This window comes from Lactuca virosa, chromosome 5, assembly GCF_052849685.1.
Source record: "Lactuca virosa cultivar CGN04683 chromosome 5, Lactuca_virosa_CGN04683_v6, whole genome shotgun sequence".
In the NCBI taxonomy this organism is placed as follows: domain Eukaryota; kingdom Viridiplantae; phylum Streptophyta; class Magnoliopsida; order Asterales; family Asteraceae; genus Lactuca; species Lactuca virosa.
In genome coordinates this window covers 317,387,397-317,410,999 of record NC_136430.1, presented here as the reverse complement: position 1 = coordinate 317,410,999, position 23,603 = coordinate 317,387,397, and the positions used below count along the sequence as shown (strand labels likewise).

Here is a 23,603-nt window from a genome sequence, read left to right as displayed (position 1 = left end):
AAAGGTTGGCCTCATTTACAGCCTCCATCATCCCAAACCCTAGCCATGAAACCCTAATACGTTTTTGAGAGTTTTGACCCACTTTTGGTGCATTCTTGAGGTTTTGAAGAAGAAGAGACTTGAGGAAGGAGAAAGGAAGGGTTGGAGAAGAGTAGATCCAGAAGTCTAGCTTCATTTCTGGTTCATTGGAGGTATAAAGCTCCTATATTGTCTATTATATGCTTAGATCTCTTTATCTTCACTTTTATGGGACTTTTGGTTCAAGAAGCATGACCTTTGGGAAATGGACGTCCCAAGTTAGTATGTCATCAGATCTGGAACCATGGAGGGCTTTCATGGCATAAAGGTGCAAACTTTATGGCCATTAAAGCACCATGCAAGTTATAGGATGTCATTTTGGCCTTTTAAGCTCCAAAAGGCCATGCATAGAGACAGTGGCGAATCTAGGATTCAAACTCACGTGTGTCCAATTTAAATGATGAACTAAATTATAGTAGTTAAAAATTTTTGGTTATCAGGTCGGATTATCAATCATATGATTTAATGTGAGTGTAATGTAATAGTAACTTCAAACCTCAAAGATCAAATATAATTTAATAAATAATAATAAATTTATTACATTGTTCATGAAAAATTCTTATATACATACTAAAACAATCCATAAGTATATATTTGCTAATAAGTAAATATTGAAGTGTCATGGACATGTTATAACATATATAACTATTCTAAACTTTTTTATTCTTATTAAATAAAATAAATTACTAAATAAATTACAATATCCTATGACATAATATTTTAGAATTGGTGAAAAGTTGAAAACAAAAAAATATAAAACAAGCTCTATCAATTGAGATACCACTATAAACGAAATCACAAAAAGGTATACACTGTGCTAAAAAAAGGCTATAATATGCTACTCCATTTTATAGCTTCTAGGATTTGACTCTATAGTAAAAATTGATTTATATTCTATCTACACAGTTACACAAACAAACAACACTAAACAATTAAACGACTAATAGAGAGAGAGAAAGGTATGAAACCTCTAAAAGAAAAGAGATGGAGATCGTGGAGACTCAAGCAGCCACTGCAACTAACTTCCAACCGGTCGCCGGAAAGTCGGAAACGAACTGAAGGGGGTGGAAATGGGCGCCGAGCGGTAGATGATGTTGATCACGGAGGCCGAGGAGAGAGGTTGAGCATGAAGCCCGCAGCAACAAAGGAATGAGATGTAAATTTTTTTTGTTTTTTTTAGGGTTTTTGTGTTTTCGGTAATTTGTTTCATCTTTCTTGTTAATATATAAAATATTTTATAAGATTTAATCATATCTTCTTAATATATAAAATATTCTATAAGATTGAATGATTAAATGCTGATTAAATTTCTATAAAAAAAGGTTTTATTTTTGTTAATCACTTCCTTATAGAGCGGTTCATGATCAGTTTATATAAAAATTTCAACAATTAGAAAATTTCGGGTTGTTTTTTGTTTGTGTTTGTTGCCACAGGTGTCCATTTTGTGATAATAATAGGTGTCCATCTTAAATTAAACATATAACCTACAAAAGAAATTTTAAAATTAGGGGTGTCCATGGACACCCTTTGCTATAAGGTAGCCTCGCCGCTGCATAGAGAGAAAGGTGGAGACTTTACGTGTTCATTTAGTCTCAAAGGTCCAGATCTCAGTTTGTGCACCCTATCTTGAAGTATGGATGGCTTGTGGACCAAGATCTAGGTCCTTAAGGGTTAGCGTTTGAGCTATATATATTTAGGAAGAGTATTAACGGGTAAAGGTGAAAACTTTACCCTTAAAAGGACATTTTCAGTATGTAGTGGAAGTGTGGAACTTAGATCTGAGGGATAAGGACTTAATCCCTTAAGATGGCTTATCAGACTGAAGAACTCGTCGAGTCCATAGAAGAACTCGACGAGTTGGGTCGAAGCTCCCCGAGTCTGTAAAGGGCAAAACTCGACGAGTTCAAGGATGACTCGACGAGTTGATTGAAGAAGTCCTGACTCTATTATAGGGAGGAACTCAACAAGTTCATGAAAGAACTCGACGAGTTGGGTTGCGATTTCAGGGTTTATGATTTATGGAACTCGGCGAGTTGATGGACCAACTCGGCGAGTTGAGTCAACCCAGAAGGTTGACTTTGACCAAAACATTGACTTTGACCAGAAGGTTGACTCTGACTTGGACTTTGACCAAAGTTGACACGTAAGGGGTTATGAGTATGAAAGGGTAATTAAAGGAGATTTTTATGTGTAAGAGTTTGAGAGGAGTTGATTGCAGAGCCGAGGACAGTTCAACTACTTCACGACATTTGAGGTGAGTTACCTTCCAGTAGGAGTGTGACATCCCCAATTTTCAGAACCAATTTTTTTTCTTTAAGCTTTAAAAATCATAATATCTTTTATTGCGGAAATTCCTAGTATATTAAAACAATTTGAGTACAAAATATTGTCTCAAAATAATACAACTCTAGGGATGTCATAACTGATACACAACATATGTTACAGCGTAAAGACCTAGCGGTCCTGAACTCTATTGCATGTCTTCTCTCAGCATCATACTCGAGTCTTCAGTAGTCTTACACTGCTACCTGTGATGCATATAAATTGAGTGGGTCAGGTTGGGAAACCTGGTGAGATACATAGGGTTTTCAATCCCACAATGTGATAATAATGTATATCTCAAATTTGCAAAACCACTATTATCATTAACAGAGATATATCATATCTCTAAAACAATATATCCCATCCCGCCGATCCCCACGTACCGATCCTATACAATGATCTTACGAGATCTAGCCTAAAGGATCAACAAACTGACGACGTTGCTTCGGAAATTCCCTGGCAGCAAACGAGGATCAACAAAAACATCAAATGAGGGGAATGGAATAAGTTTCACCACGAACCTCCGTTCGTAAAAACCACAAGACAGTTAAGTCAGGGGTAGTTATATAGATAACTGTGCCTAGCAGTGGTCTCACACCATGGGGTATTTACCCCCAGACTCACCCTATCCGACAATATAACACCAGACATACCTAGTAGTGGTCTATTACCGACACACTTTATTAGGCAGTCTACGAAGTTCCCTCAATTACTTCGTGAAAGGAAACACTGACATATGAAGCTCGTCCGATCACTTCATAAAAGAAACGATGACTCCAAAGCTCTTCAAAATAAAAGTATGGGGAAATACTAATAGAGTACTCCCGTACGCTCCCGTAACCGACACGCAATAGTGTAAAAAAAAGACTTTGTACATGATAGTACTTCTGACACATTATAGTACCCTGGTATGAGTAGGACTCGTACCCCAGAACATAATAATATCCCGGCACAAGTAGCACCTGAGACACAGAGCTTTGAAAAAGACTTCGTACATAAAATGTACATCTGTACGTAGGACGTACTCTACCGATCATCATTCTCAGCACACACGTACTCTTTATAAGAGGCTACCCAATGTCCAAACTTAATTGAACTAAACATCAATTTTTAAGTCTTATCTCAGCACTAGGCAAAACTACAATGCTTATAATCAATTTTCAATACCAACTCCGTTTAGACAACGCTAACTAGTGTATACTTAACACAGAGTTTTAGGTATTAATTTACTTTTTTTTAATAATACTTCTATTATTATTATTATCACGTAATAATATCACATATATATACATCTTAACACTTATAGAACCATAACTGGTTCGCACATTGTATATCATCGAATATATATCTAACACATATTTCATGCAATAAACATATAATTGACATATAAACTTTCAATAAATATTTAATATTTAATTAATACTTGTATTAAAATCATGTTCATGAAAGTAACTATGCACTCACCTGACTAGTTAGTGGAAACTACCTACTATCGTGACTCCAACCTCAACACTGATTGTCAACTTATTATCTTGCCGAAACCTTAATCTTTGGTTCTATAATTCAAAATCTTCATTATGATATTTATTTATTTGTTTCATTGAAGATGTTAGATCGAAATTTTGATTCATATTCCTATTTATACTTAAAATCTTTGAATAAGGTTCAAAGAATATGTACTATATCAAAAATGACAGTCATGTTAAAATTTAACACGTACCCTCCCTAATTAATTGAAATTGTGCGTGAACTTGCCACGTATTCTAAAAATTGGACACCTACTTCACATACTTCTAAATTTTGACAGCAAATAGAAAGGTAAAGATAGTTTACTATCCAATCTAACACGTATGCATATGATCTATCAAATTACATTTTACATATATGACCCTCAATAATATATATGTGTACACTTTTTAAAATTTAACTTTAAATATGTTTATTGTATATAAAAACATCACGTATATTTATATATATTATTATGTAATAACACTCTAAAATCTCTTATTTACATATATCAACTTTTATTTCATAATAAATATATTATTTATTTTATCCATCGTATATAAAACAACTAGTTTGATTGTTATATTTTACGATATATTAATGTCAATCACCGATTATTAATGTCATAAAATATATATGGATAATTATCGTTGAAAAACAGGTGTAACAAAAAAATATCATTTAAATATTTGGGTTCATTGTTGAATGTATTTAGATCAAATACATCTTACAACATATATAGTGAGATTTTAGGTCGTTACAACATTCGTTAAGATTATTTATCATAAATAATCTTTTTATTTTTAAACGTAACTCGTTAAATTTATAATAAGGTTTTATATAACTATTATAAGCCCATAATTTGTACATAAAACATGTACGCAATATATAACTATCATTTGTATAACTCGTATCGCGTACGGAGGATTATTATTTATATACGATTTACTTATTCAATGATGTTTTTTAATTATTAAATAAAATGAATAGTTGCAACTAAATCCCTTAAACGTCTAGCCCTAACTCATGGGCCTTACAAGGAGTGGTTCTAAGGCACAAATGTCGGCCCACTAGTAGGTGATTATTGTTGAGATGATTGTCTTTGTGATAATTGTCTGGTATGCCACTATCTGTTATGCTTTATGTGCTAGTATGCTATGTGATTATGCGGTAGTGGTAGGGGTGAAATAGTCCCCGGATATCCGGTTGAAAGAGACCGAAGGGGTAGGCCAACACCCAGATATGCTAGGCAGTATATGATATATGTATATATAAGGTATTATGTGGTAGTAGTAGGGGTGAAATAGTCTCCGTATCTGGTTGAAAGAGACCGAAGGGGTAGGCCAGCACCCATATATGTTAGGCAGTATCCGGTTGAAAGAGACCGAAGGGGTAGACCAGCACCCAGATATGCTAGGTAGTTACCGGTTGAAAGAAACCGAAGGGGCAGGTCGGGCACCTAGATATGCCTGACACTATGTTATTGTATGGTATGTGGTATGATGGGGGAACTCATTAAGCTTCGTGCTTACGGTTTACAGTTTTGGTTTCAGGTACCTCTTCTTCGAAGGGAAAGGAGCCGGCATGACTGCAGCGCATCACGCACATGATTTTCCGCATATGAGATTCTTGGGATTCGTACTCTGACATTATTACCTTATGACATGTTTTTGGGACATATGACTTATGAGTTTTTATGACATGAGATAACTTGATGATGTTTTCAATAATCTGTTTTATGAATTATTACATTAAAAATGAAATTTTTGGTCTTGAATTTTGGGATGTTACAAGTTGGTATCAGAGCCTTGGTTTGAGGAATTCGGACACACTCTCGGGTGTGTCTGAACTCAAATCGAGGGTTTGAAAGGTTTTTACAAGAAAAAAAATAATACAAATTTTCTAAAATTTAAAATTAAGGTTTTTGAGAAAGAACAAGGAGTGTGATGCGTGCAATCGACCGAGCTCTAGTAAGTTTTCCCCAAGATACCCATACATGTTATGATATGATTATGAGAATTTCATGCTAGATTAGGTCTAAGGATCTAGGAAGATGTCTTATGTGCCTGCTATATGTGCTTATTGAATTACATGCTAGTACTGATTTGTCAGTGATATGATGGCCTGATTAGGATATGCTTGGTTTTGGTTACTCAATGCCCGCGTGTTGCTTGCTTTGTGCTTTTAGGAGTTCTAGTTATCTTTAGCTAACTAGTAAACGAATATGTTAAGTTACATATTACGAGGACTAAATAATTTCAGAAGGTTAGGTTTAGCCCTACTTCGTAGCGCTCGTTTGAGTCTAACCGTTGTAGGGAGAGACCTATCATTCGAAGAATTATCTGGTCTTAGTAATATGTAATGGTATTCGTGAGCTAGCTAGGGAAAGATATCAGGGACTTCTTATGCAGCTGATGGCGGAGAGTAGGTCGGAGATTACCTTAGGGTAAGCCTAGAATAAGATTAGCATGGAGAGCAATAGTAGTAGAAAGGACTTGGTGAAGTCGAGGCAATCCTTGAGGAAAGTACGGATAGATGTGGAAGGTAGTATGGGCCCGTACTACTGAAAGCAGAGGATCCGTACTCGAGTCAAGGATGGCTGAGATAGAACCAAGGAACTTGTAGTGTGTGAAACCTCTCGAGGTTATGTATGGCCCTGAAAATTATGTGTTTTGTTTCAGAATGGTGGTGACACGTCACGGAGCAGGAGGTTCAGGGTCTGGGTCAGGATCAGGTTCTGGTTCGGGTTCGGGTTCCGAGTCAGTCGATGATGGATTGTGAACGTTCATTGCATCCGAGATTACGAGAGGCATCCTTGAGGCGACCGGGTGATTTTCGGGTCGATCAAGGAAGGGATCATTGAGCTGATGGATGATCGCCTCAGGGCATTCAGGAGCGACATGGAACTGGGCCAGTCAGGGACTCGCACGCTCTCCTTCAAGGATTTCAGGGGATGCGGTGCGTCAGACTTTCACGGGATGAAGGACCCCATCGTGGCCAGGAGATGGATTGCATACATCGAGTCTGCACAGTTGACGAGCTTCTGCCCTGAGGGGTCGAAGGTCCGGTATGCTGCAGGATGTTTGAGAGACAGAGCGAAAGACTGGTGGGAGGCGGTCAGTGACACGTTGGGAGCCCCAGCCATTGAGGCTATGACCTGGTCGGACTTTGTGACCAGGTTTATGGTTGAGTTTGCGCCGACTGTGGAGCTTCAGCACATGTTGTTTAATGAGTTCATGTAGACAATTTGTAACAGCAGAGGAAGAACACATAGGATCGATTCGATGTATATATGAAATCGATTTGATGTATATATGAAATCGATAGGGTTACGCGTATCGATTGAAGGAAGGGATTAGGGATTATATCTATTGAGTCTCATGGGGATGTCGATATACGCTCTTGGCTGATTGTGTGGAGAGGAAAACCTAGGAATGAAATGTAAGAAGGAAGTTACAATCTGAGGCGCGCGCATATTTTGGTCTAGGATGATGTCAGCAAAACGATCCAAAGGTGGAGACCAAATGAGTGAATTGTAATCAAGGGCCCTTATTTCTTTATTTTAGAATTTAATGTTTTCTTTTAATAATTATTAGAGATAGAGATTGCGATTGAGATATACTTGGAGTGGAATCAAGTGGTAACTCGACGTCTCCACCGTGCTAACCTACTTTAATCTCCTTATCTTTCAATCACTTTCAACCCTAACACTAATTTTTTGTACCCTTTTAATTTTCGGTAGCATTGAATCAATTTTTTGTTATACTATTCATCTTCAATAATTCACAATTTTGGTCTTTTAAATTGTAGTTTTGTGAGTTAATTTAATAGGCCAAATTTTAATAATCTAATAGTAAATATAAGCTTAAATCTTTATGTTTCAAATTTATTTAAAATTTTGATTACGGTAACATGCCAGAAATTTATTTTTTTAGCATAAAAAGTTAAAACAATGTTGCACACTCGAATGTATCTGTTAAATAATAATTAATAAAATGATTATTTTTGTTAACCTTAATAAGTTTAAAAAAAAAAAAACATATTTGTTGATGTAAAAAATGATCTAATGACATGGAGATGAACAAAGACTCTTTGCACCACATTGGTGTTAAAGATGGTGTTACGGGTTCAAGACAATCTAATAATATATCATATTGTCTTGGTCAAAATAATAATATACCATCTGAAATTGATGAATACTCTTCAAGTGTATTTGTACCAATGGTTTTATCATCATTGTTTCTACATATTTTGCTGATAATGGATGTCTCATATCTATTCACGAAGGAAGCTTTTTCTAACTGTTTTGTTTTCTTCCAAAAATTTGGATGCTCAATATACAGACGCAAAAGAGAAACAAAGCACGTGCCTTTTAAGGTCGATGATAAATATGACAATATCTATCCATTCATGATTCATGCACATGTTAATGCAAACTGGACGTATATTTTAGTACATACATAACAATAACATTGATACCCCTTGGATTCTTCTGTTCAGGAAATTATATTACCACATCAAAACCATAGCACATATGACTCAACTGCCCTTTTTGTCACATCACATTTTTCTCTTTACATCCATAAATCATATAGTCATGAGTTAGATTGTGTCTATAGATTTAAATTACCAAAACTAGTCGCACTTCAAGTACAAGAAAAGAAGCCTAAGAATATGCATATGTTACATATATAATATATATCCTCTTCACTTTGTACAAGAAAAGGGGAAATCAATAAAAAAAACCTGTGATTCCAATTCCATTCCACTATGTTGCAATTCCATTTCCATTGCCTTCCCCTGATGGCAACTCCTCATAGGCACCAGTTTCTTGGTTATACGAGCACCTGGAAAATACAAAACAAACGCATTACTTTATATATAACCACATTTTATCTCCAAATCAAATCAGTATAATTCAAATAATACTAAATCATGTTGAAAATAGTGACCATTATAAAAATATATTACCACTGTCCAGATGCTGCACTGCAATACAGTCCTGAAGATGGGTCATAATAATATCCTAAACTGCTGCTGTAGTAGTAACTGTAAAAAAAATTAAAAAATAAAAATACAGAAACAATAAGATGCTGTTTCTTTTTGACAAAATATAAATCTGAATGGAAAACAAAAAGAGATGCATACCCTGAAGACTCATCAAATACATAATCGTTTTCTGTAGATCCAATGCCTGCAAGTAAAAAGTGAAAACAGAACTGAGGGGCAATATTGTAATAAACCATCTGAATGAAAAAAACGAAAAAACTACATGTCTGCTTACCAGCTGATGGATCAACAGTAGATTTGTCATCATCTTCAGCAAACATGTCAAAGGAATCATCTTCATTGTTTGCAGTATTATCTGCAGAAGGTATTCCATTGAGACCGGAATCACTCATTCCAGAGGAATTAGGTTGCTTGTCTCCTGAACTAGAAGAGGTGCCTTCCCCTCTAGCACGTGCTAGCTTCTCAAATCCGTCTGAAATTATAAAAAGATGAAATCAGAGTTTCACTAATAACATTCCCAATAATTAAGAATATAAGAAATACTGTATTATTGATATTTAAATCATTGTTAAACTTATAAAGAAATGCTAATTACCTGCTTCCCTCTGAAAGACCTCCTGTTTTTCATCATACACATCTGCAGAAATATTTATGACATAAATCAGAATGTTGACAAATTTATAATAAATATAAAGAAAAATGTTGAAGGAAGATTATCTCAACTGTAGTCACCATCCTCCATCAGCTTCATGGCATCTTCAGTTAGTTGATCAAACACAACTTTTGTTTCAGCTGACATCTTTTCCTTTCTATTAGAACTTCCTTTCAGCCTTCTTAAAGCTTGCAACACCTGAAAAGAATATTATACTTATTATTTTCATCAATCAGTTTGAAAAATAATAAAAGAGAATTGAACAATTTGACATAACAAGAAACTTACTGTCTCCCCAGGTTGAAGCACATCAGCAATTCGTCTCTTGATATTTCCAATATCTTGACTTGACAGGTCAGCAGCTTCTACCACATCATCTGTATCCATAGAGTGTATTTTTGCAAGATTTGGTTCAGCATCAATGCTATCAAGCCAAGCATCCTACAAAGATACTTCAATTAAAATGAGGGTAAAAAGGGAAATGTCGAAATTAAAAGCAATCAAGAATCCCCATGTAATAATACTGTACCTTGATGTCATTAGTAACATACTCAACATAATTTCCTGTTTTATCGAAAAAGCCTTCTTTCCTTTCTTGTTCAAGGTTGAAAGGTTCAAGCTGAACTCCATCATCTTCCAGTGTCTCGTTATCCTGTGAAAAGAAATTAAATTAAAAATAAACATAAACATAATATAACAAGAATCAGCATATAGAAAAATGGAGATTAAAATACCTTATAATGCATTTCAGCAGCTGCTACAACATCAAGAAGATCTCCAGTTTCATCATTATTGAGTCCAATTTTATCCTGATTCCGTCTCTTGGACCTTGCTTTGGCAACTAGCTGGGTATCTTTCAGCTCAGTAGGTTCATCTTCAGCAACTTGGGGAACATTTACAGCTGCTATGACTTCATCTCCAGGCTTCACCTTCTTTCCCTTTGGAAACCTCACCTTCTTTTGCCTGCAAATACATAAAATAAATATAGCCCCAATGAAACATCCCTTAGGTCAATACAAGAACCAATCAGTTTTCTAATAATCTCTCATGCTTTTCCTTTGCAACTCAGAGAGAAAAACTCAAGGGAATTTGCGCAGCAAAACTTACTAACATAATTTATGTAAACATCTCAATGTAGCTAGGATTGAAGAGTTTTCCTTAAAAAAACGACGAAAACCACCAGTCCAATTTAACTTCGTTCATTCTATCGATTTGTGAGAGAATAAATTGAAAAACTAAGGAAGCTTGAACAACTGGATTAACTCAAACGGAAGGTCAAATTCAGTCGAACGCAAACCCTAACAATAATAAATATATATCTTAGAAGCAGATAAGAGAAAGGTGAAAGTGACTTACGGAGGTTTTCGGTTGACTTCATCAGCATCTCCACCGTCGTCGTTGTCTGAGAGCGGTCGCTTACGAGAGGGTTGCGCCTCCATGTGCGTGGTGGGATCGTTGTTCAAAACACAGCACTCCCCGTTTCGTTATTTTTCATATCGCAAGGAAGGCGGTGTGGTTTTGATTGAGACCTGTACAATCGTCCGAAGCGTGGGCTCTCCCGTACAACTGTCTGAAGCGGCTGCCAAGAAGTTTGGATAAAAACTTCGAGTAATTTACAGATTTGGTCCATGTGGTTATCACTTTTTCACAGTTTTAGTCCAAGTTTTGGAAAATTTAGAACAGTTTTGGTCCTTGTGGTTGGCAGTCGGCTTTTTCTTACCTCTCTCCCTCTCGCTCTCTCTTCTTTTTAAACCATTTTTCTCTTTCTTATTTACCAACTAAAAAATGTCCTCTTCCGTTTCGTGGGGACGTAGGAAAGGTTTTACTTACAAAATTACTGGGACTGTTCTTGAAAAAAAAACTCACAGGGACCATTTTTGTAATTCATTTTCTATGTAGGGACCAAAGCACACTTTTGTAAATTTGTTATTAGAAAAGGGGCATTTATGTAATTTTAAAACATATGCACCATCCTTGTAAATTACAACGACCGTTCTTGTAATTTATTTTCTACGTAGGGATTAACATGTGAAACCTACAAACATACGAATATACGAAATGTAAAAAGATGAAAAATGTCGGTGTTCAAATTTGAGGGAGTAAAAATGACATTTTACGAAGTAGGAGTGGAAAGTGGCATTCGACAAAGTAAAGGGTGAAAAGTGCGAACATACAGAAGTTTAAGGATAAAATATGCCAAAATAAGAAACTTTTGTAGTTAAACTCTAAAATAAGAAAGTTTATGGCTAAAGTTTAAGATTATTTGTGTCCAAAGTCTAAAATAACAAAATTTTGTGGCAAAAATGAATAAAATTCTTATAAAATAACAACATTCTTAAATTGTGAGTATGATCAAAATTTATTCATTCTTCAAGTTATCCTTATTAGGTCTTTAACGCATTCTTCAAGCCATTCCTATTACAAATACAACAAAAACTAATAATTGTTAAAAACATGTTACTTGCAATTAACTATCACTTTATATATTCTGGTAGAATACATAGAATATGACAGAATACATAGAGTACATTCTGGCAGAATACATAGATTTTAATCTGGCACAATACATTATGACAGAATACATAGAATACATTCAAAAGTATCGTATTTATTGCTAATATAATTTTAGAATCCAAATATACAATAACGAGGGACAATAGAAATTGAAATTCAAAATCACTAATTTAACCAAAATAATACACAGACAAATTAATTACCTTTTTAAACAATTACATAAAACATGTGTTGCTAGTAATTCTGACAAAATGCATACCACAAAGTTAAATTTTTCAGATTCTCTTTCAGACATTTCAACAAACACTTGTTAGGCATTATCATCAAACAAGCCAAAATTCATCTAAAACAATTAATGAAGTTAGAATAATAATGTGGGTGCTAGGTGTGTATCAACAAAGACCATAATCCTTATAAATAGACAAATAAATCATAAAAAAAATGTTAAAAACCAACATTTGTATAACATATGCAATACAATCATGTAATCCTAAAACTGAAATGAAAAAAGATGGAGTCTTATATAGAGGCATTTCATCCAACATTTAGATTTCATAAAAATTATGCAAAATCTCAAGAATGTTGGTTGAGTTGGACAATTCATCAAACACCTGATGTGCAAAACTAAAATACTATTCCAAATAATAAACAAATCTTTGAATACAACCACATACACAATTCTAAAATACTACTGATATAGTAAATACATTAAGTCACAAATCATAAATGTCAAATATTCAAAAGATCGAAATGCACTGCTCAACATTGAAAAATAATAATTAAAAACTTAAAAGTAAATAAACAATAGAAATGCTCCCTGATCAAAATTGAAATGGTGCGTTAATTAAAAATAGAAATCAGAAAAAAGAAGAAAATTTTGAAGTCCGTGATATAAGAATTATTCCAGTAAAGAAACATAAACACTAAACTTTTCTGAATAAAAACAAGAATGAGAGAAGGTTCATCACTACAAACAGGAGGGTGAGGCGTTGCTGGAGAGGAGGCATCGAAAACAGGAGGGGGAGGCGTTGCTGCAGAGGAGGCATCGATGGAATGTTTCTGTCGTCGGAGGGAGAGTCGTTGGAGGAAGAAAGAGCCGCTGGAGGAAGAAGTCAATGTTCCGTAGATGCAAATGAACGAAAGAAGTTATTTTTAGGGTTTTAAAATACTGATTTTATTTCCTTAATTGTAGGATTAAATTAAATGACCTTATTAATTGTAAATACAAAAAACCAAAAATACCTTTTTTTTGATTTACTTAATTATTTAATATTTACTAATTTGTGATTGATGCATACATGCACACAATAGTTGCTAGAAACATTTGAACCTAGCTTTCACTCTCTCTCTCTCTCTTTATATATATATATATATATACACACACACACACACTAAGTTAGAGACTCGTGGAAACCATGAGTTTATAAAAAAATTAATTTTATAGCCACAAAATTACATGTGACAAAATTAATGAGAGTTCGACATGTGGTAAAAAAAATTGTTTATTAAAATAGATTTGAGATTATTTATATTTTCTCATAATATATGTCAATAAAATAAAGTTTATAAATTTTAGATATATAATAAATAAATATTCTAAATAGTTGTATAGGTGGTTTTTATATATATCAGGAAATCACGTTGGATTTTGTATATATAGTAGGAAATCTCAAATAACCTAATTCAAATATCAAATTTAATACATATTTTGATTAATTTGAATTTAAAAAATGAATATTAGAGAAAAATATATGAGGTTGTAACGTATTAACATGTGAATAAAAGATAAAATTTTGAACTAATACTTTAGAAAAATAACATGTGGCATAAGTTATTTTTAATTATTAGGCAGTATATATATATATATATATATATATATATATATATATATATATATATATATATATATATATATATATATATTACCGTTTTTTACATTCAAAATTTAAAAATTTACCAACATTTTCTCCATAATATATATCAAAAACTTATACCAAAATTTATCATTCTTAAACCTTAAAATTCTATTATTTCACTTTATTCTTGACTTGAATATGTCTTCATGTAACTTTCCAAATAACAAATAAAAAAAAAATCAATAAGAAACAACCAAACTCTTCATTTTTTATTACCCTCAAAGAGATTGTCCAATCTATTCACCACCGATGTTCCATTATCCTAGTATGGGTATGTACCATATTACGTATCCACACTAATTCCATTTCCAATCCCAATTCCAATCCTAATCCTAACCAAAGTTCGCCCATTTTAAAGATGTTCCTTAAACAAAATTCTAATCATAGCCCAAGCCTAATGTTCAAGAATTTAAAGTGAAGCCTAAAAGAAAAGAGAATGTCCCGAATATAAATTGGACCCCAGAGGAAGAGAGGGCGTTGGCCATGCATGAGTTGACGTATTGAAAGACCTGAAAGTAGGCAATGACAAAAACAATAAAATATTTAGAAAAAAGTTATCAAATGTTTTCTCAACAAAATGATTTAAAGGGAGTACCAGACAAAGATTCAAATCTAAAATAGATGAATAAATTATAGAATTTAATGATTTGCTCAACACTTTGAAATATGATGAAATAAACGGTGAAAATGACACAATCTTATAAAATTAATTTTTTTATCATGTTTAAATCCTCCTAAATTGCTTGTATTAAAGCGATATTTTATAATGTTTAAGTCCCCTAAATTGCTTGTATAAGAATTTAGAGGGGCATTTATCAAGTTTAAATCCCCTAAATTGCTTGTATTAAAGGGATAAATCACAAAATTAAAAAAGAAAAGGATGCGAGAAGAAATCGGCATATGTGTACAAAGAGGAAGAGCGTCAAAGAGAACGGAGGGACGTATTAATGGAGGAGAGAGGAAACGAGAGATGGAGCGCTGCGATCGCCAATCTATCCGAGATATCTAACAATCTTGATTCCCTCGAGAACTTACTCATCAAGAAAGCTGTCTACGTCGATGAAGATACTTTTAACAAAGCCTCCTTAATCTCCGATCAAGCCCGTACTATCAAGGTTTATTTTTTGTATTCTTGCATAATTTGTTGGCAAATCACAATAACTTCCTGAATAACTTGCTTGTCAATTTTGAAATGAACTGCATATATGGTCTGCCGATGCATAATTGAATCATCTGATTGTTATGCTTTTGATAAAATTCAGCCGAATTCCGTCGATTAAACCGCATATGTGATTGTCGTTGAGCTGTTTGAAGTTTGTTTTTGATGTGATGATATACTTTTCACTGAATTTGATTCGTTCAATCAATTTAAATCCCATGGTATGCTCTTTTATACAAGTCTAATTGACCTAATTTGGTGTGCAATGCATGCTTGGCTTGAATTGGGGCTCTGTTACTGTTAGTAACATAACATCGTCTCTCTTTCTTCTTTTCAATTGAAGATATCATCTTCAAAAGTCGGATAACCATAAAAGACATATAACATAACACAATAAGTGCGCTGTTTTACTTTGGGTATTTTTGCAATTGATGATGCCATAAGATAGCTGTTTTACTGCAGGTTCTTGAACAAAGGGTAGAGACTTTAGAAAGAGAGTTGGATGCTGCCATTTCAGCTGCAGCTCGTGCTCGGACAGAAAAACGACATGCTGAAGCAGGCCAAAAGGCTGCTGAGTTAAGAGCACAAGAAATCACCAAGGAGCTTGAGAATACCACAAGTAAATTATTTTAGATGATCCTAAATAAATATGATTAGTTTCATTGGGCTTTGATAGTTTTTTCATTTTGCCATTCTTTAAATGCTGTGATTAACATTTCCATTATGTTTCTTGTATGCAGAAGTGTTTGAATTGCACATGGAAGAATTAAGAGCAAAACAAGATGAGATTTTGAAACGGGATAACGAGATTAAACTTCTAGAAGCTATAATTCAGACACTTGGAGGAAAAGACTCAACTTAACTCTCTAGCAGGTAATAAATAATAATAATAATAATAATAATAATAATAATAATTTCTTTTTTCTGTTTGTAAAACAAACACTCTGATATTTGTTAAATTGACATCCCAGTATATATAAAGATAGTATTCTTATCTTAATCTTAACAAACGGGACTTAATAATTTCTTTAAAACATAATGATTATACATTTATAGAACTAGTAACATTTATCACCTTAGCAAAACTATGCTATCATCTGCAGATAGTAATGTGATGACAAGATTGCCCCTCATACCTACTTTGGATTTCTCAGTATCCTTATTTATGTGATTTGGTTCGTAGAATGTTTCTTGAATGAATATTGAATAAAATATGTCCTTTAAACAACTCTCCACCCTCATTAAGAATTAGGAATTGTGAAATCTATCCAACATGGAATTTAAAAGATTCCCACAGAATTGAATTCCAAATACGTCCTGTCCTGGAATGGAATTTTGAATTCCAACTCCGTCCAAATCAGTAAAGTCAGTAATGCCTGGTTACAACTTCACATTTGGTAAGTTGATATTTCAGGTTAGCTTTGAATTTGATTGATAATTGCATATATAATATATTTAAATTCCCCCTTTTAGTAGTCTTTTAAAGTGGAAAGTAAATTATAAGCAAGAGGATGGAAATGCACTTTTTTCTTAAATTTAAAACTAATTTTTAGTTAAAAAATTCAATTATATATATTTATAGTTTTTTTGAAAAATAAAAAGGTATTTTTGAGTGTTGTATAACAAGAAGGAAATGTTTGTAATGGAATTTTATGAGTTTGGGGATGGAATCTTGTATTCACTTGTGAGGAATTCAAGTAAGTTCTATTTGCAACCGAAGAAAAAAAATATAATGTTGAGATGCACCGAAGCTGTTGATTTTGATAAAGATATCTAACCACATGTCCTATCCATTTTGCTATAGTTTTACCAAAACTTTTTACAATTTAAAAACTTAAGATAGCTTTTTATCATTTTTTGTATTGTAAAACTACAAAGGAAAAAAGAAAACGGTGGCGAGGAAAAAAAAGTAGGAGGCACCTTACCCCACTCCAGAGTCCACATCAGTGCACCTCTCATTAACACCACATATCCCTTAACATGTTTTTATCAATTTTGGCTTCTTAAAATTAATAACATTTCATTTTATGTCCTAGTTATATCTAAATTTTTATTCTTTTTTGACCAGTTAATCTATTTAGTTATATTTTTTTTAACATAAATCTAATATATTTTATAGAATCTTATGTTGTTAAAATCTAATTGTCAAAACTTTCAAAATAACAAAAATATCAAAAAATGAAAAACATTGCGGTCATAATATTTTATCTTCTTTTTATTTATTTTAAAATATAAAATGTCAACTATTTTTTTTTTTTTCAAAATAGTGACTAATACTTAAAAAATGAGAATTCTATGAAGAGAAGTCGTATAACATAAAAATAGATAAGAGTAAATTATCGAAATTGTCTATGTGGTTTGGTTAAAGTTGCATGATTGTTTTTTTTTTCTTCTTTTTATTGTGTTTTTCATCCCTTATAGACTTAAAAAGAATATATTGTTCTTGTCTAATTTTTTTTATTTATTTCTTGTGCATTTATTATTAATATAGTAAAAGAATATGTTTAATTAGATATTTGGTTTTTACCCTCAACCACCACTACTATAGACTACAACCAACATTGTCGTCGACCACTGCGGTCACCAACACCATTGTAGTCGACCATCACTAACAATCTAAATTATTCCAAATTTTCTAGAAAAATACAAAAATCTACAACCGCCACACCGAAACCTGAAATATTCACCAGTTTTGTTTCTTTTTGAATCAAACTTGATCGAAATCAAATTGTATAAAAAAATGAAACCGAAATTAAGCCCTAACTTGAAACTTGAAACCTTCAATTAAGACCTAACCTGAATTGAAATTAAAACATGAGGTGGTGGGTGGCAGCTATTAAACTTTTTGTACTTGCATGTTATCTCTTTGAATTTTACTTTTACATATCATACAACTTTTTTTTTATAACCTTCATACAATTCTTTGTAAACTTTTTTTATAATATTTTTAAAACGTTTCATAGATTTATTTAACTTTTTGAACCTTTTAATAACATTTAAAAATTACTTTTGTCAAAGATAAGTCGTATGAAAGTGTGAATAAGGTTAAAACGTTGTATTGAAACTTTTTTTACAACGACTTATGTTCATACAACGATTCATAGCAAACAATCAATACAACATTTTAAACTTGCTTATATTTTTTTAAACTTTATTTACACTTGCATACGACTTATCTTTAATGAAATTATTTTTAAACGTTATAAAAAATTCTATGAAACAATTTTAAAATATTATAAAATTAGTTTAAAAAGAGTTGTATGAAGGTTATAAATTTTTTTGTATGAAAATGTGAAAAAAATAGTAAAAACAGCTTAAAACATGTTGTAAAAGAATTTTAAAAAAACCTATAAAAAGTAAGAAAAAGAAATCTAAAAAAAGTTGTAAAAATTTATAAAAAAAAGTCTTAAAAAAGTTCTAGAGAAACATATCTGTATATTAAACTAAATTTGTGAAAATGTTCACACAAAATTTGTAACAAAAATTAAAATTTGGGCCAAAATGTAAAATTAGAAATAATATGACATACTCAACCTATGATAACAATAACATGTAAAGATATCGAAAACATGAGTTAGTTAGCATTTTAAAACATAAAATACGTTTGTTGCCAACTTAAAACACAATAGTTTCTTTCCAAATAACGATCTCAACACTTTAATTAATTCACTCATTTTGTGAATTTTGATGGAATTGGAATTGGAATTTAAATTTAATGAAAACCCATGTTTGGTCAGAAGAAAAGAAAGAACTAAATTCCCCTAAAATATCATGAAAAATAGAAAAAAAAAAGGAATTATCTATGCCGGAATAAATTAAATCCCCCCTGAAATATCATGGAAATGTCATTCAAAGAAAAAAATACCTATACCAAAATGGATTAAATTCCCAAACATCATGGTGTAGTAAGATTGTTATTTTAACTATGTTCCTTTTTCATGTGCTTTTTGTTTATCTCGCCAACAAAGTCGCCTCCTACCATATCATAACATAATATTGTTCCTCTCATCTGTATTGTTACTGTTTCATATCCGTCATCGTTAATGATCGATCAACAAAGTAGATGTCGCTTATCAGTAAACAAAGGTTTCTTATGGGTTTCTTTTTTTTTTTCGACGAACCGCATGTTGTTGCCTGTGTTTTAAAAATCGCGCCTAAGGCGCTAGGAGGCGCTAGGCGGCAATGGAAACGCCTCCAACCTCCAAGGCGAGGTAGTGTACAGGAGACATCGAATCTTGCTGTGAATCGACGATTCTTTGTGAGGCGCCAAAGGGCTCACCTTTAGGGATTAATGTATCGACCCTTGGGTATTGGGCTCAATTCTACCATATACCTATTAATTCTGTTATTGCTTTTTAACTGTAATCATATATGTGTCGTTTAGTTCAATTCACGCTTCACATACATCGATGCCGACTCCGCATTACTTCTGGGTATTCCAACAGGTCTCGACAATCACTATAAATCCATGTATCTTCTTCCCTCATTCTCTATCAATCCATGCAATTTTCTTCCCTCGTTCTCTATATTCTTTTGCTTCCATTGTTCAGTCTTTTCTTATCATCCCTTCTTCCCATTCCACTGATACTATGGACACCAACAATCCTATTGTTGACACTAAAGATGCAATGGATCCAAGCAGGAGATATGGTATAGCTGACCCAACAAATAGGCACAAGTTTACTTGCAAATTTTGTGCAAAGTCAACTTCTATAGGAGTATACCGACTAAAACAACATTTAGTCGGAGGTTTCAAAAATTGTAAAAGATGCCCAAAGTGTCCAGAGCATGTGCGAGAAGAAGTGAAGAACTATATGATCCAGAAAGAAGCAGAAAAAAGTGCAAGAACTACTGACCATTCAAATGTAGTGGCACTTGATGACTATGATGAAGATGATGATGACGTGGGACAAGGAAGTAGCAAGCCTCCACCTAAAAAACCAAGACAAAAGGGTCATCTAGACAAGTTTTATGCCAATAAACCAGAAGACAAACTCAAAGGTAGAAAATGTGGAAAACACCAAACAATTAACGAAGTATGTCGAAAAGACCTTAGGGACAAGGCTTGTAAGGAAATAGGTCGTTGGTTTTATGATGTAGGGCTACCTTTTAATGCAGCCTCTTATGATAGCTTTCATATTGCAATGGAATCTGTTGCACAATTTGGCCCGGGATTCAAACCTCCAACCATGTATGTATGAGCTTAGAGTTCCTCTACTTAAAAATGAAGTGGAATCCACCCAAAAAGTGTTGAAAGATTACAAGCAAGAATGGGCAGTAAAAGGTTGCTCGATTCTATCAGATGGATGGCGTGATTCAACTGTTCAGAAAAATATTGTGAACTTTTTAGTGAATTCTCCTAAAGGTTCAGTCTTTTTAAAGTCCTTGGATGTCTCAGAAATCAAAAAAGATGCAAACACATTGTTTAAAATGCTCGATGATATGGTGGAAGAGATAGGAGAGGAGAATGTAGTGCAAGTGGTGAAAGACAATGCATCTAACTATGTTAAAGTTGGTAAGTCACTAAGTCTTAGTAACTCTTTTACCTGTTAGTTACTGTTTTGAGCACACTTGTCTTATTCTTTCATATTTCTCTCAAAACTCTTTTAGGATCAATGTTCTAGGCAACAAGACCACATTTATACTGGACTCCTTGTGCTGCTCACTGTATCGATCTGATGTTGGAAGATATTGGAAAGATCCCAAAGGTGCGAAATACTTTGAAGGGAGATATGTTCTGCAATGGTTATTTTTATAACCATGTTGGCATTGTCAACATGATGAGGAGGTTTACAAATAAGAGAAACCTACATAGGCCTGCAATCACGAGATTTGCAACATCATTCATTACTCTCTCCCAAATGCATAAACAAAAAAATAATTTACGGAAGAGGATCACGTCTACAGAGTGGAACAATACCAAGTGGTCAAAAGATGCTGCGGGGAAGAGACTAACATCAACTTTTTTGCAAGAAAGGTTTTGGAGAAATATAGTCTATGCTTTAAAGTTGTCTGGACTCTTGTTAAGGCTCTTAGAATGGTAGATGGAGACAAAAAGCCAGCCATGGGATACATCTATGAGTCCATGGATAGGGCTAAAGAGACTATCACTGCTAGTTTTTTGCATAAAGAAGAACATTATAAAAAAGCTTTTGAGTATATTGATGCAAGGTGGGGTTGCCAACTCCATAAACCGTTACATGCAGCTGGGTTTTTCTTAAATCCAAAATTGTATTACAAAAATCCCGAGAATGCAATGTGTGTTGAGGTTATAAATGGATTGTATGCAACCATTCAAAAGTTGGTACCTGATTTGAGCACTCAAGATAAGATTGGGGAACAACTAGACTTGTATCAAAATGCCCAAGTTCTTTTTGGCAATCCGATGGCCACAAGACAAAGAGACAAAAAAGCTACAGGTAATAAAAAATAGTGGATTGGTCCCTGATTTTTTTTTGTTACCTGATTTTTTTCCTGTTAACAGCTGATTTTTTTTTCTGTTAACAGCTGACTGGTGGTCTACATATGGAGCGTTGGCACCAGAGTTACATAAATTTGCTATCCGAGTTCTTAGCTTAACCTGTAGTGCTACGGGTTGCGAGAGGAACTGGAGTGTCTTTCAGCAACTTCATTAAAACAAAAGGAACAGATTAGCACAAAGTAGATTAAATGACATGGTGTACATTAAGTTTAATCATGCTTTGCAAAGAAGATATGAATAATGTGTTTTGACCCTAATGTATACACTAAGCCATCATAGCTCACCTGCAAGGATCCTAAGTTTTTATATGAATGATGTGTTTTGTTCGGACGAGAGAGTAATTTATAATTATTTATTAAAAATTTAGGCTTTAAATATTTTATTCATGCAGTGATCATCAGCACTCCTCCATCCCCGCCAAAGTTCCTTGCTTTTGGACAATCTCTCTTGGAGTGTCCTGTTTCACCACATCCGTAACATACCTGACTTACACCAACACTGAGAACCTGGGAGACTGGTTGTGCCGGTGCCCTATAGAAACGGGTAGTGTGCCCCTTCTTGTTGCAATTTTTACAGTGCAACTCTCGGCAGGCTCCATAATGATGGAAGTTACATTTATTGCACTTTAGGCGAATCCCAGCATATTGTCTCACTGGTGTTGGTATGGCAGATGTTGTGGCAGCATGAACAACAACAATTTGTTGTTTCTTCGAGGGCTCTTGAGTTGGCTGTCCCTTTTTCTTACTCCAATACTTTCGCTTATAGTCACTCCCTTTGGTTGGCTCAGGAATGGAGGCCATCACACCTTGGCGGACTCCATGGTCCACGAGTGTCTGTGCCAGGCGCTTGGCACTGTCGAAAGTAAGTGGATTTGCAGCTATCACATTTCCTTGGATCCGAGGAGAGAGTCCCCTAATGTACATTTCCACTTTCTTACTTTTCGGGGTGACCATCCCGGGGCATAGTGCTGCTAGGTCACTAAATCTATTAGTGTAGGCCACTATATCAGAGTCCGTCATGGCAAGGCTCCAAAGCTCTTGTTCCAACTTTTGTACTTCACCCCTCGGGCAGTACTCTTCTATCATCAGCGCTTTTAGGTTCTCCTAGCCCATTGAATTAGCCACTGTAAGGGTTATTGACTTGACATGACCATTCCACCATGTAAGGGCCCTGTCAGAGAAAGTACATGCATCAAACTTCACTTTGCTCCCTTCCGGGCACGCGCATATTTCAAAGATCGACTCTGTTTTCTCGAACCATTGCATTAGAGTAATGACTCCCCTGCTTCCATTAAAGGATTTGGGTTTGCAGTTCATGAAGTCCTTGTACGAACACTCCCTTGGGTGTCTGTGGCTTTCTTCGTGGTTCGAATTGTTTGCACCACTACCTGCCCCACTGGTACCACTTGCGTGGATATGAGTCATTGCGGCCGTTACTGCGGCTGTTACGGCAGCCTGAAAGATAGCAACATCGTACTATGGTGGTGGAGGCGGTGGTGGATTTGTTGACGTGTTGTTGTTACACCTGATATATCTACGAGGCGACATCTTTCTGTTATAAGGTTTTAAATGATGATGTGGGGTAAGTCTTTAGTAGTGGTTATAAGCCGTGTGCGATTGAACTATGTTATCTGAGTTCTGTGCGTATCATGTTCTGACTTTTATAGAGTTTTGCAAACAATTCATAATAGAGGTCTATATAAAATAAACTTATGAATTTCTAATAATGACCACTTTTGATGAAATCCTGTGGCTTGGTTTACTAGTATTTGTTATTACGAACAAGGCAATAGGCCTTACATCTAGTATGAGTAGTATAATCACTAATTCACTAGTTATATTTGTTTATTAGTTATTAGTATGACGCATAAGGTGCTCTCTAATTTGTTCCTGATAGGATAAGGTTCGTTAACGATCTCTCTAGTGCCTTTCTCTTCGTCCGATCCTTTTTTCAGAATCCTCCTTA

At 34.1% G+C, this 23,603-nt stretch overlaps 3 protein-coding genes and 1 pseudogene across 6 annotated transcripts in view; 3 read left to right on the top strand and 1 right to left on the bottom strand.

Moving 5' to 3' along the window:
- Positions 1-8,378: 8,378 nt before the first annotated feature.
- LOC145117329 (CD2-binding protein-like protein) lies at positions 8,379-11,108 on the bottom strand. Of its 2 annotated transcripts, none has more exons than XM_079053630.1 (10): positions 10,925-11,108; positions 10,303-10,531; positions 10,098-10,220; positions 9,857-10,009; positions 9,649-9,766; positions 9,512-9,553; positions 9,191-9,388; positions 9,055-9,100; positions 8,878-8,955; positions 8,379-8,753 (listed from the first exon to the last, which is right to left on the bottom strand). In XM_079053630.1, exons 1-10 carry the CDS (start codon positions 11,005-11,007, stop codon positions 8,675-8,677), a joined length of 1,149 nt encoding a protein of 382 aa, XP_078909756.1. In that variant the 5' UTR covers positions 11,008-11,108; the 3' UTR covers positions 8,379-8,674. The 2 variants fall into 2 exon arrangements, with proteins under 2 accessions (XP_078909756.1, XP_078909755.1); XM_079053629.1 differs by having other exon boundaries at positions 9,640-9,766; positions 10,925-11,105.
- A 3,755-nt stretch (positions 11,109-14,863) lies between these two features.
- The window catches only part of LOC145115232 (tropomyosin), a 28,202-nt gene continuing 19,462 nt past the window's right edge, over positions 14,864-23,603 (top strand). The window contains exons 1-4 of one of the 2 annotated variants that reach the window (XM_079051478.1): positions 14,864-15,113; positions 15,620-15,776; positions 15,898-16,030; positions 16,261-16,385. In XM_079051478.1, coding sequence (XP_078907604.1) covers positions 14,946-15,113; positions 15,620-15,776; positions 15,898-16,019 — 447 coding nt within the window. In that variant the 5' untranslated portion in view covers positions 14,864-14,945 and the 3' untranslated portion in view covers positions 16,020-16,030; positions 16,261-16,385. Of the gene's footprint in view, positions 15,114-15,619; positions 15,777-15,897; positions 16,031-16,260; positions 16,386-23,603 lie in introns of those variants that run through there. The other variant, XM_079051479.1, reaches the window with a different exon arrangement.
- LOC145115231 (uncharacterized) lies at positions 18,457-21,970 on the top strand (annotated as a pseudogene). The gene is made up of 3 exons (XR_013711476.1): positions 18,457-20,672; positions 20,768-21,576; positions 21,665-21,970. The product of XR_013711476.1 is annotated as an uncharacterized LOC145115231 (transcript).
- On the top strand, positions 19,747-20,781 carry LOC145113113 (uncharacterized). Its single transcript, XM_079049228.1, has 3 exons — positions 19,747-20,193; positions 20,258-20,672; positions 20,768-20,781. The coding sequence occupies exons 1-3, from the start codon at positions 19,747-19,749 to the stop codon at positions 20,779-20,781; spliced, it is 876 nt and encodes a 291-aa protein (XP_078905354.1).